The 12,991-nt window shown below is 40.3% G+C and overlaps 1 protein-coding gene across 1 annotated transcript; it reads right to left on the bottom strand.

The window, feature by feature from the left end:
• Positions 1-455: 455 nt before the first annotated feature.
• LOC117756556 (GTPase IMAP family member 4-like) lies at positions 456-7,111 on the bottom strand. Its single transcript, XM_034577098.1, has 4 exons — positions 7,084-7,111; positions 5,930-6,864; positions 5,295-5,322; positions 456-1,219 (listed from the first exon to the last, which is right to left on the bottom strand). Exons 1-4 carry the CDS (start codon positions 7,109-7,111, stop codon positions 456-458), a joined length of 1,755 nt encoding a protein of 584 aa, XP_034432989.1.
• Between the last annotated feature and the right edge of the window lie 5,880 nt (positions 7,112-12,991).

Genomic DNA, 12,991 nt, shown 5'->3' on the forward strand with positions numbered 1-12,991 from the left:
AAATTATTCATCAGTTGTTGAGATATTTAACTAAGTATTTTAAACTGGCCACATTCTTTTGGCCATAGAGTGTATGTAGACAGGAATATGTGCATGTGAGAAAAGTTGTTGGTTCGATTCAACCTTCTGCTTCATGTACACTGATTTCCAAATTGGCAGTGTGTGAATGGGATGCACTTTATAAGCAATTTATATATGATCAGTATGAATGGGTGAATGTGACTAGCGGTGTGAAGCACTTTGAGTTGTTGTTCTCAGTGATGTCTGTACATAAATACACATGCACTTACCATAACCTGAACAAAAAAAAATCCTGGCCAGACATTAATAAAAACATCCTTACATTAGTGCAGGTTTGTGGGATCAAACCTTTAGTCTTTGGATACGCAAACACATCTACACACACACATTAGCCAAGTTCCTCGGCCTCTGAATACCCAGAACACCTCCATATCCTACAGCAGAAGACATTTATTATGTTTCATCGACTCTCCTGTTAACTTATTTTCTTTCTCAACTTCAGCCTTCAGAGCATTCCTCCTCTGCTGCTCCATTGATTTCAGCTCCTTTGAAAGTCTCCTCTTCTCTACCTTTGATGCCCTTATTGCTTTTCTGAACATCTTTGTGGTGTAATGCCCACCATCATTCTCATAAGTTATTCTGTTAATTTTCTCCAGGAGCTGGTCAATCTGTTCCTGGTCATTCACAAGGTTGTTGAAGACATGATATCGCCCATAGCAAACCTCAATGAACTCTCTGAGTTCTCCACTCTTTGAAATAAAGTTTTCAATAGTTTGTTTCTTCAGTTTGTCCCCATGTGTGAACAATACTAGTAAATATTTAGTTGCCTCCTCACCAAAAGTACTTTTAATTATCTTGACAGTGTCTTTCTCCTCCTTGGTGAACCTGCCCAGGCTCAGAACCACCAGGAAGGCATGAGGACCAGGAGCAGACAGAGAGATACATGTCTTGATCCTCTTCAATACTTCTTCTTGATCGAAGTTTGTGTCAAATAGTCCTGGGGTGTCTATGACAGTAACCTTTCGACCTCCGACCTCTCCCTCGGCCCTCTTGCATTGAAATGTCCAAGAAGAAGAAGACAATTGCGACTGAAAAAACTCTTTTCCTAAGATGGTGTTTCCTGCTGCACTCTTACCCGCTCCGGTCTTCCCCAACAAAATGATCCGGAGTTCATCGTTCCTCTTCTGCCTCCCAGATCCTGTTGATATAAAACACAGCAACATCTCTGTTGTCAGATATTTTTCTCTTTTGCTGCTTGCACGGTATGAACGTAGGTATTCAACTAGAATGCAAGTTTGTCCTATACGAATGAATTTGTCCCTCTAACAAGTACCATGTTTGTATGCAATGACTGATGTGTCTTGTTCCTCTGTACCACAAGCTCCTCAATTTTACCCAAAAATATAAAAAAACTGAAGTGAGCCAAACTTTTGCACTGGGGGACATGCTTCTTCATTACAATGAACTCACCAGTGTCAATCCTGGAATTAAACACCATGCACACACACAACAAAGGAGGAGCAGTGTGTAAATATGGAGCATGAAACCGGTTGGCAATATACTTTTGATGGTGGGTGTTGCGGTGTGTTTCTGATCTGCATGAAGTTTAGAGGGGGAGAGTGTAAGCCAAGTTATTTTCTGTAGCTCCAATTGACAGATGCCATCCTAAATGCCTCACATGCAGACAATTGGTAAATGCTAACCAAGCCGTTGAGCAGGACTACCAAGTAGACCCCATGTGTTGGAAATGCTTTTTTGGTATCCTTCTTGGGACATTTACATCGTCATGGGCTCCACTTTTGTTTTTGTTTTTGGCAGTGATAGTGCACTGATAATTGTCTTTATGGGATAAAGGTGGTTTATAGTTGTGATGGCAAAATGTGCTCATATGATGAAAATCATGGGCCTAATTTTTCATTTTATTTAGGGGCTCCAAATTAAGCCTATATTTCTCTCCTGACGGTTTAGCAGTGGTATATTATTTTGAATCAATATCAAATACACGGCACTTCGGGAGCCCAGGAAGGGACTTAAACGGAAAAAAATATTTTTGTCTGTCTTCAAACGCAGCCTTCAAACAATGTAACCCCTGAATTGAGACACAATTTAGCAGCACATTGCTGGTTTGACTATTTGGGATTTGTTGACAACAAGAAAGAGTGCAGTAATAATATATCATCAATAATTTAATAAATCTGCTGCAGTAAAAGACTCCAAAAATGATTTCCAAACGTTTCTTGTCACAGTTCTTGCTTACACACACCTACTACTCACTTGTTCTTATCTCCTCCATTAGTCCAATAACATTTCATTGTTATTTTTTGCCAGACTGTCTACAATTTCTTACCTTGTGTAGCCTTCCAGCCTTTTTCCAGTCTGATTACCTGCTTGTTTAAATTCCCTGCTTTTTTTTGGATTTCGCCTTTGCATCGACCCTTGAATCATGTGAACTCCTACTAACTTGCTGCTGACTCCAATCTGCCCATGAATTCAAAAAAGGCACACTGCTTAATCCTCTACATGTGTCCCTGAGCCATACTTAACCTGATTTACTGAGCCATGACATGTTCTCCTTTTTAACATATATCTGTGTATCAATTAACGAAATCAATTAGCAAAATCACATATCTGATACATTTTTTTTTTATACTTTATTTACAATTTTCAGATACATAACAAAGTGTTGACAGGACATAATACAAATTCAAAAACAAAAACAAAACATAGGATAAAAAAAAATAGTTCTGAGTTCAAGTCCCTAGCCCAGGCCTCCCTAATGGGGTCAGAAGAAACCTGACCAGCCATACATTCTACAAATTTTGATACTAGATGCTTGGAGTCAGGAGGGAGCAAGAAAATTTCAAGGAGAGGGTGAGTGGTGGTGGGGACTTAAAGTCTTGACACTCTTCCTGAACGTAGTGCCTGGCTTGAAGATATCTAAAAAGATGTGAGTTTGGAAGATTAAACTTAGTTCTTAGTTGACTAAATGAAGCGAATTGGCCATCAATATACAAATCTAGGAAAGTTCTGATTCCCCTCTCTCTCCAAACTGCAAAAAACCCATCTAGTTGTCCAGGCTTGAATGTGTGGTTTTGGCAAATTGGTGCATGTATAGAGACACTAGGGGCCCGGTGAGCCATCTCTATCTGGTTTAATATTCGCAAAGAATTCTTTAGGGTAAAGTTCTGTCGGATTGACTTGTCTATGAGGGTAGGGCTGGAAAACAAAAGTGCAGGAAGTGAGGAATTTTTAACAGCAGAGGCCTCAAGTGGTAGCCACAAAGGGTCCTTCTCCGCCTCTGCACCACTGCAATTCCAGTAAGTAAGAGCTCTGGAGTTAGCTGCCCAGTAGTAGTGTTTCAGAATTGGCAAAACGAGACCACCCTTTTTAGTGGGCTTATGTAGGTGAGACTTGGATATCCTGTGTGATTTGTAACCCCATATGAAAGAGACTATGATAGAGTCGAGCTTCTTAAAAAAGGATGCATTTAAATATATGGGCAGGTTCTGAAAAAGATATAGAAACCTAGGTAAGCTTACCATTTTGACTGCATTTACCCCTTATCATGGATAAGGGCAATACTCTCCAGGACTCAATATTTTCTTTGAGTTTTTCTATTGATTCTGTAAAGTTGCATTTAAAAACATGTTTTGGATCTCTCGTGAGCTTAAGGCCAAGATACGTGAAACGATCTTTCACTACACGGAAAGGCAGTTTTTCCAAAAAGTCGTTGGTAAATTTATCTACCAAAGGCATAAATTCGCTCTTTTTCCAATTCATGGTATAACCAGAAATACTCCCGAAGGAGTTTATATATTCAAGAAGGATGGGAATGGAGGATGCTGGGTCACCAAGACAAACGAGAAGGTCATCAGCATACAGGGTCACACGGGTCTCAATACCTCCCAGTTTAATACCTTTAATGTCTTGATGTCCTCTAATTCCAATCGCCAGGGGCTCCAGCACTATGTTAAATAGCAAGGGGGACAATGGGTTCCCTTGGCGAGTATTTTCAAATCACAATTTAGCAGGGCAATGGGCCTGTAATTGCCAGGATCCGTTTCATCTTTATCTTTTTTTAATAGGACACAAATGTTTGCTTCGTTCAAGGACGCTGGGAGCCTCTTCTTTTTCAAAGTATCGCAAATCATTCTCATTAATATAGGTGTGAGAGCATTTTGAAAAGCCTTGTAAAACTCTGGCCCAAACCCATCCGGTCCGGCCGCCTTTCCAGAAGGGAATGTTTTTATTGCCTCCTGTACCTCAGATGACAAGAAATCCAAGTCCAAATTTTCCCTGAAGGCGGCATCCAATTGTGGGAGTTGAAGCGGTTCGAAGAAACGATCTAAGTCTTCCTGTGTAGCTGTCGATTTGGACGTGTAAATATCTGAGTAAAACTCCTGAAATCGATTGTTGATATCCTTCAAGTCAGTAAGCATCAGGCCAGATTTGGATTTAATTTTATAGATGGCTCGTTTCGCTTGTTCTCCCTTTAATTGTCTTGCCAATAACTTTTGTGGTTTGTCGCCAAACTCAAAGTGTCTCTGTTTAAGTTTGAGAAGTGTTTTACCAATCTGTTCCCCCAGAATGGAATTGTATTCATATTTCAATTTAAGAATATTATTATAATCTGATTGGAGCAAAGAGCTTTTATAAACCTGTTCAGCAACCAGCAATTCTCCATCAATCTCCTCCAATCTATTTCTCCTAGCCCTTTTCAATGTAGCTTCATAAGAAATGATGTGGCCTCTAATATAAGCTTTAAGTGTTTCCCACAATGTTGAGTCACTCACCTCCCCGTTATACGCCAGGTATAGGCTTGTCTGGGGAGGGACATTCAGACTATGGTCTGATATTATTATATTGTGATATTTGACATTGTCAGTATTGGAGATCAGTCTAGAGTCGACTAGAAAATAGTCGATCTGTGTATAGGACTTGTGTACATTAGAATAAAAAGAATAATCACGATCAGATGGATGTTTCAGTCGCCAAATATCCACCACCTTCTTTGACATCATCAAATTATTGAGAGTTTTAACAGCCACAATACTGGGGGGAGGAGCTGAGGATAGTCTGTCCAGATATGGGTCAAGATAACAATTAAAGTCACCTCCGATTCTGATACATTTTAACTGACATGTTAAAGTGACATGGCATGATATATGCCATTTTTTATGATTTAGTAAGGACAATAAGGTCAAAAGGAAGCTACGCAAGTCCACCACTAATTTCTACTAGAGGACAGAGCTGCCTCTTCTCTCCTGCTGTACCTGTGGGAACCAAGGTTGTGCCAGGAGGCTGAATAGATAATAACAGAAGGAAGGTACAAAATATCTTTGCAAGAATGCACTGACATTCCTGGAGACAGAGTGCCCCCTTTAGGTAGGACAACGATCAAGAGAAACTCTCCAGGGTTAGGTGAGATGAGCCAATGTTTAGATACATTCATTTAACAAAGTAGCTCTGCATATAAACGAAAGGTACAAGTTCACCTATTAAGTTTTTAAAGCATATAATATGCCTTTTTCCATTGACAGCTCAGATTTAAGGATGGCAATACAACTGTTAACTAGTAAACATCTGTACAGCTAATCTGTCAGTCTCCCAGATGAATGTGGTGATAATATATAATTTATTGATTAAGATATCATCCATCTCAAGAAGATCATTCAATCAAAATCCATTCTGGTGAGTACATGCATGATTTTAATTGCACAAGTATTGTACAGTCAAGAAACTGTTAAAGATACAGCATAATACAAGCTGATTAGTTCTGTTCTATTTCAGATAAATTATTTCAGATATTAACAAAGAGTGATTATGAGAGTTTAAGAAGAAGACAAAAAATCATTAACATTGTGTTATACTGTCCTTATTGCACATGGCAATGCTGAGAGACTTTCACTGATAAAGCACCGACGGTTGCTCCAACAGCTGCTCCAGCTGCCATTCCAATTGCCAAACCAATTGGACCTCCTACGACTCCAAGCAGACCTCCAACGGCAACACCACAGACTGTTGCTACAATTATCACTCTAGCCGCAATAAATTCATTTGATCTTTCAGCTCGAGCTCTGGCTGCATACTCATATCTCATCTGCACCCTTCTCTCCTCCCTTTGGTAGGCCCTTGAAGCCAATTTGGCTCTCAGTTCATCCAACTCTTTCTGCTTTTGCGCCTCCATTTCCTTTAGGAGTCGCTCTTTCTCCTTCTCTATGGCTTCCTCTGCTCTCATGAACATTTCATTGGTGTAGTATCTTCCACTGTTAGCCATTGTCATCTTGTCAATTTTATCCAGGAGTATATTGGTTTGTGCAGGGTCTTTGATTTCGTTGTTAAAGACGTGGTATTGACCGTAACAATTCCGGATGATGATTTGCAGGTCGGTACTCTCTGAAATATAGCCCTCTATGGTTTGCTTCCTCAGCTGGTCTCCATGAGTGAACAACACCATAGTGTATTTGGCAGCATCTTCACTAAAAGTGGTCTGAATCATCTTAATGCATTCTTTCTCCTCCTGGGTAAATCTGCCAAGCTGAAGAACCACAAGGAAAGCATGAGGACCAGGAGCAGACAATGAAATGCACATCTTGATCCTCTTCAATACTTCCTCTTGGGTGAAATTAGTGTCAAATAGTCCCGGGGTGTCAATGACAGCAACCTTTCGATCACCAACATTTCCCTTGGCTTTCTGGCATTCAGCCGTCATAGAAGACGGAGACAGTTCAGACTCAAATGCTTCTCTGCCCAAGATGGTGTTTCCTGCTGCACTTTTCCCCACTCCAGTCTTCCCAACTAGAACGATCCTCCTCTCATATGAGTCTGTGGCACCTCGGAACCCTGTCAGACAGAAATACACCACATCATACAGGGCTGCATTGTTAGAGGCTGTGTGCGTACTCCGAATTAAAAATAAAGATCACTTGAGATGTTTATTTTTTATTTAAAGTGACTACATTTTGGAAAATGTGTGATAAGAATCACCTCTCATGAGACAAAATGCATTTTATAAAGGCTGTGATTTCAAGCAAATCAAACAATGAATCTATGCAGAGTTACATGCAGTGGTGTTGTGCGCCATATACATGCGTATACCCACTTTTTTAAATCAGCATAGCATATACCTACTTTTAAATCTCCTGTGGTGTGCATCACATAGTGTCCTGCAAGCCTTTTTTTCCTAGGACAGTGAAAGCATCGCCCACCTCTGATTGGTTAGTACTCATTGCTTTGTTGGTTGGGTTTGTTGGTTTAGGTATGAGGAGTGGTGATTAGATAGTTAGGATAAGAATTCAGAAATGTAACTAAATTTGGCCTCTAATGAAATTCAAACATGAAGCGAACTACCCAAACAAAAGATTCTAGCAGAAAGACCTTAACCTAATACCTCGGTGCTGCTACCCAGCAGTCCAAATAGTGATGGTGGTTCTGAGAGCATACACCTGTATGCGCACCGTCCCCACGTCCGCAAATCAACTGATCAAAGTGACAGTTTTCAAAAGAAACTATTGGCCCACAGACTACTAAATTGACTCAAAATGCATCATTATGTAGTTGCATTAACCGAAAGTCTATGGGCCAGTATTGGTGCAAATCTGCATCTGAAATTAAGTGAAAAAGTGCAAATACCATACATTTTTGGGTGAACTAAACATGCAAGATAATTCTTAGATGTCACTGATTATAACACACAACATTTACCTCTTCCTGGACGGGCTGCTATAAAAAAGATTTATTAAGAGTTTACCCTCTTCTCCAGGCACTGCTACACCACTGGTTACATGTCTAAATCAAAACAACAATTAATAAATGTAAGGTTAATGAGCTAGCATTCTCCATCAGAACTGTTTGTTGGATGGTCAAATTTCTATGGGGGAAAAGCACTCCACCCACACCTTTGACACCATTGACTGGGCTTCCCTCCTTCCTTTAATATCCTCAGCTCTTGAACGATTGAAAGACGCTAAAATGTTTACTAAGCTATATTTACGCAAAGCTCACCATCTTGTAAGGATAAGGGAGGGAGATGAGTGGCAGACAGTAATCGTGAGCCCCTCCCAGTCAAGGTGCCTGCTTCATGCATTGTGGGAGCAATCACATGGAACATTAAGAAGCGGGTCCCTCACGCTAATGTTGGGGTTCAGGTCCCACCTGGTTGCCCCTCTAAACGGTTGTTTGTCCCAGTACCTCTGCGCTCTCATGTCATCCACTGGGGCCACACCTCCCGGATCTCCTGTCACCCCGGCGTTCACAGAATCGCATTCATCATCAAACAGCACTTCTGGTGGCAGTCCATGGAGAGGGATGTGAAGGAGTACATGTCAGCCTGCCAAGTGTGTGCCCAGAACAAATCGTCTTGTTTACCTATGTCTTGTCTCCTGTGTCCGCTTCCTGTGCCTCTGCCATCTCTCTGGACTTTGTGACTGGCTTAACCCCCTCTGAAGGTAACCCCACAGTTCTCACTGTGGTAGACAGATTTTCGAAGATGGTTCACTTCATTCCGTTACCTAAAGTGATGTTGTTTCACATGTTACGTCTTCATGAATTCAAATTCATTTCCATGTTCTGGAAGGAGTTCTGCACGCTGCTGGGAGCATCGGTCAGCCTCTCCCCTGGTTACCACCCCCAATCCAACGGCCAAACTGAGTGCATAAACCAGCAATTTGAGACCTGACTCCGTTGCCTGGTGGCCCAGAATACCGCCTCCCAGAGCAAACTGGATAAAGTATGCGCACAACACGCTCCCCTGCTCATCTTCTGGTCTGTCCCCCTTCCAGTGTGCCTATGGGTACCAGCCTCCTCTGTTTTATGTCCCTAGAGACAGAGTCCAGTGTCCCTTCGACCCAAGCCCTTGTCCGGCACTGTTGCAGGATCTGGGACGGGGCCAGACAGATGTTTCTTCGTTCCTCTGCTCGCTAAAAAAAAGGATGGCTGACCATAAGAGAACCATAGCACCTACCTATTCACCTGGACAATGGGTCTGGCTGTCCACCCGTGATCTGCCCTTGAGAGTAAAATCTTGAAAACTGGCTCCTCGCTTCGTGGATCCTTTCCCGGTCTCTAATGTGATCAACCCGGTTTCTGTTTGCCTTCAGTTGCCTCGTGCCATGAGAATCCATCCAATGTTCCATGTTTTCCGTGTCAAGCCAGCCAGAGAAAGCCCTCTGGACTGGTTAAACTGAAAGTAGAGATTGGCACTTGGCCTAGCCTATTTCTAGATTTCAGGGACATGTTTAAGTAAAATATGTGATTGAAATAGAAAACGACTCTCTGAAATAGCATCTGAAAATGAATAATTAGACTGTATTGCCCATTGATGTAGTTTTGGGGATGGCCAGTAGGACCATGTTCCTACCAATATCAAGGTTTTGCTGAAGAGCCCTTACCTTTATCCATCTGTCAGTGTTATCGTTAAGATCTATGTTGTATCTCTGGGGGCCAGATTTGTGTTAGTTATTATGATAAAGCAGGAAATACTGGGGCATGGAGGATACTTGACTGTGGTTGGCAACCCTCAACTTCAGTGAACTAGAATGGCACTCAGTAGAGTTTGGCCTCTGTCAAGGCCCAACAGTGCCCTTATGAAACCACATTTAAATTCACTAGATCCAGATTTCTATTTGGATCCACACCAAATTGCACACTCTATCATTTCAATCACTGTCACATATGATTAGCCTACAAATGCTCTGCATGCAGAATGACAATGGGGAACAGCGTCTTTCGTACTTACACTGTCCAACTAGGGCTGGGTATCGCCACTGATTTCCCAAATCGATTTGACTACGTTTTACAAGGTCTCGATTCGATTGAATTTCTGATTCGATTCAATGTCAATTCAGGATATTTTATTGTGCAATACCAATTTTGCTTGTTTATGAAATAAATTCTCAGAGAACTAAAGCTGTAAACTGTGCAAGGAAACCTCTTACTTGGTGCATTATTAAAAAATATTATGGTAGGCCTGTCACAATAACACATTTTGATGGGAGATATGTTGTCCCAGAATTTATTGTGATAAATAATATTGTCATCATTTTGAAACCATTTCATACCACTGATATAATGATAATGTTATAGCATAATAATAGTAACCCTTACAAAGAGCAATGAGTTTAGAATTTTAAAGAATATACAGTCCAACATTTGAATTAGAATTAAGAATATTCAAATATATTTAATAAATAAACCACACACAACCAAAACAATAAATAAAATGGACTCTGGTTCTGTTAGAAAAAAATTGTTTCTAAATAAATACATAACATTTGGCTCAGGTTAGGGTTGGGCTGACAGCATGCCACGCACAGACTAGCACCACCAAACTTTTTTACGGCTGCGCAGAAGCACACATACAGGTGATGAGATCCTGTAAGGACGCTGTGAACGGACAATACTGCAATTAAACACAACACTGAACATTGTTTTAAATGGTACAGGTGTAATTAATTTAATATTTTTCTTTAAAGTTCAACAGCCCAAATTGCTTTAGTAAATGGCCAGACTCTGGCTTGGTTGTCCTTTGTGTAGTGTTGTTTTTGCGACAGCACGTGAAGGCAGCACCAAAAACAAAAAGTTTCAAATGAAATAGCATTGCCCACCCATGCCCACTTCTAGATTTGGATTTGAAAATGTGAAGTGTTAATTTGTTAGGCAACAATGCCTCAAAGTGAATAAAGGTCCTGTAAAGGACTAAATTGTAAATTGTAACAGCTGATCTGAATTGATCTCAATGTTCTGTAATCAATCCAAACATAACACTTTGAAATTAAGTTAGCCACTGCTTGACCAACTGATTTTTCTTGGGACATCATTTTCTCTGATGTCACAGACACAGTGTTACATTACCTGCAGGATTTTATACAATATTTTCTTGAAACATTTTCTTGAAACTCTATCACATCAACATTTCTATTTCCAAAAATGTAAAATAGCTGTATACATTTTTTTTGTACATGTCCATTAGAGTTCATACCAAGGCACAACAGTCCTCTGATCTGCACCAAAATTGTATACGTTCTTTCCTGACCCATACTGCATCCTCCCACTAACTTTGATGGAAATCCATTCAGTTGTTTTTGAATAATCTTTAAGCGGACAGGGGTGAAAACATAGCCTTCTTGGTGGCATTAATTATAGATAAATTGCAGCAAGCACCTATTAAGGCAAACTTTCTGCAGAGTAATGTTCTTTTTGTTTGTAAACTGTCAATGAGAAAAAAGAGAGATACAGAACAAGAACACATCATTGTCTGTATCTTTATTTTTATTTTTTACTCTGTTTGTGAATTACAGATTGTTGTAGTAAAGTACTTGTTACTTGTATTGAAAAGTTACAAATAGAGTTATTATTATTATTATCATTATTATGGTCAACAAAAATGTCTCTACCAAAGATACAGAATAACAGCCTTTAAATATTAAGGTAAATATCTTACCTTGATATTTAACCCCGCTCATGATGAAAAGTAAAAAAGATCCTGTCGTCTTGTGTCTTGCAATGTATGTTTTTTTTTCAGGCTGACCCTTTGTTTCCTGTCATTTGTTTATCTCTCCTGCCTCGAAATGGGCGTTATCTTTCTCTCTACAAGAATGGAATTTCTGAGCACAAGGAAGTACAGCAGTTTAAATCTACAAAATAACAAAGCACATACAAAGTCATGTTTAAATACTGAAATTTAATGTGACTGTTTCATGTATGGAGAGCATCTCATGACACATGTGAACCATCACAAAGAACACATTTCTTGTTTGAAATGAAGTATATGTATCAGGCTTTGAGAGAAAAGTGAAACAAAGTACTTTAAATAAACCCTTCCTTCTCCTGGTATGCAAAAAAACCAGCTATACCACAACCATTCCAGTGCCTAACAACAACTGGAGTTTAGAACAGTCAGGCTGGAGCTCATGACGCTGTCATTTACCCAACTTCTCACCATTCAAGTCTATATAGTTGGTAGACGAGAAGCATTAGTGCACTATAGCTTAGTACAGTCAACACATACGCATGGAACTTCAGTGCAGCATATTTGTCTGCCACATAAAGCAAACAGGATATGAAGTGCCATTATAGCTATTAAAGAAGAGATTATATCTTATGATAGTGACTTTATGACAAGTCTAAAATTGTTGGCTTTGTTAACAGGAACTGATGATGACAACTACAAATCTACTTTAAAGGAGAAATATATATTTCAGTATTTCCCTTTCCTAAGTGGGTTGTATGGGTTTTTTATATATGTAAAAGTGTGCATGGTTAAAATTCCATGTCAGTCTGCAGCAGAGAGAGCTCAAAGAAAACATTGCTCATTAAGATGCTGAAATGCCTAATCATCGCTTTCGCCAATGCACACCTTGGTATGGTCACATGATATCACGACAGCAATCATTAGCATAATGCATGCCTAGCAGCTAGTCTGGCTCGCCCAAAACTATGACGGGGGAAGCGATACCGAAAGCCGGTGATTCAATTTAACTTTGTTTAACTTTATCAGAGATTGTCTTTGAAAGAAAACAAATCACTGAGAGGATAGGACAGCAGCATGTCTAAATGACGGAAATTGTCTGGCTGTGAATATAAAAAGAGGCGACTGTTGAAGGAGCATGCATCCCAAAAACAGAGGGGTTAGAATATATTGATCCGGGAGTGTTGGCAAGGAGGACGCTGAACCATCGAGTCTAGAGAGCCTAGCTCAACAAGCGTGTCTGTTAAAACACGCTTGTTGAGCCACAGCAGTCGTGGCTGTAGTTGCTGCAGTAAGCAAGGCAGTTTTACGACAGGCTGCTGTAAAAGGATTTGTTGTTGTGAGAGAGCTGTTATAGTTATGCGCAGCCACAATAAAGTTAATTGTGTGAACTGAAGTCGCGGTCCGCGAGTCATTAGACATAACATTGGTGACGAAGATGGAGTTTTGCTTTCCAAATCTTTCTCCGATCCTTGCTCTGCCCGGCGAGTCGCCAGTTCCATG

The sequence above is a fragment of the Hippoglossus hippoglossus genome, chromosome 22 (genome assembly GCF_009819705.1).
Source record: "Hippoglossus hippoglossus isolate fHipHip1 chromosome 22, fHipHip1.pri, whole genome shotgun sequence".
Taxonomy (NCBI): Eukaryota; Metazoa; Chordata; class Actinopteri; order Pleuronectiformes; family Pleuronectidae; genus Hippoglossus; species Hippoglossus hippoglossus.

Bases quoted from the DNA above. Each gene is read 5' to 3' on its own strand.
- LOC117756556 (XM_034577098.1), bottom strand. From the start codon at position 7,111: ATGTATATGGCGCACAACACCACTGCAT. The intron at 6,865-7,083 runs GTAACTCTGCAT...TCTGTCTGACAG, and splicing joins GGCGCACAACACCACTGCAT to GGTTCCGAGGTGCCACAGAC. The intron at 5,323-5,929 runs GTGAAAGTCTCT...TTATCTATTCAG, and splicing joins CAACCGTCGGTGCTTTATCA to CCTCCTGGCACAACCTTGGT.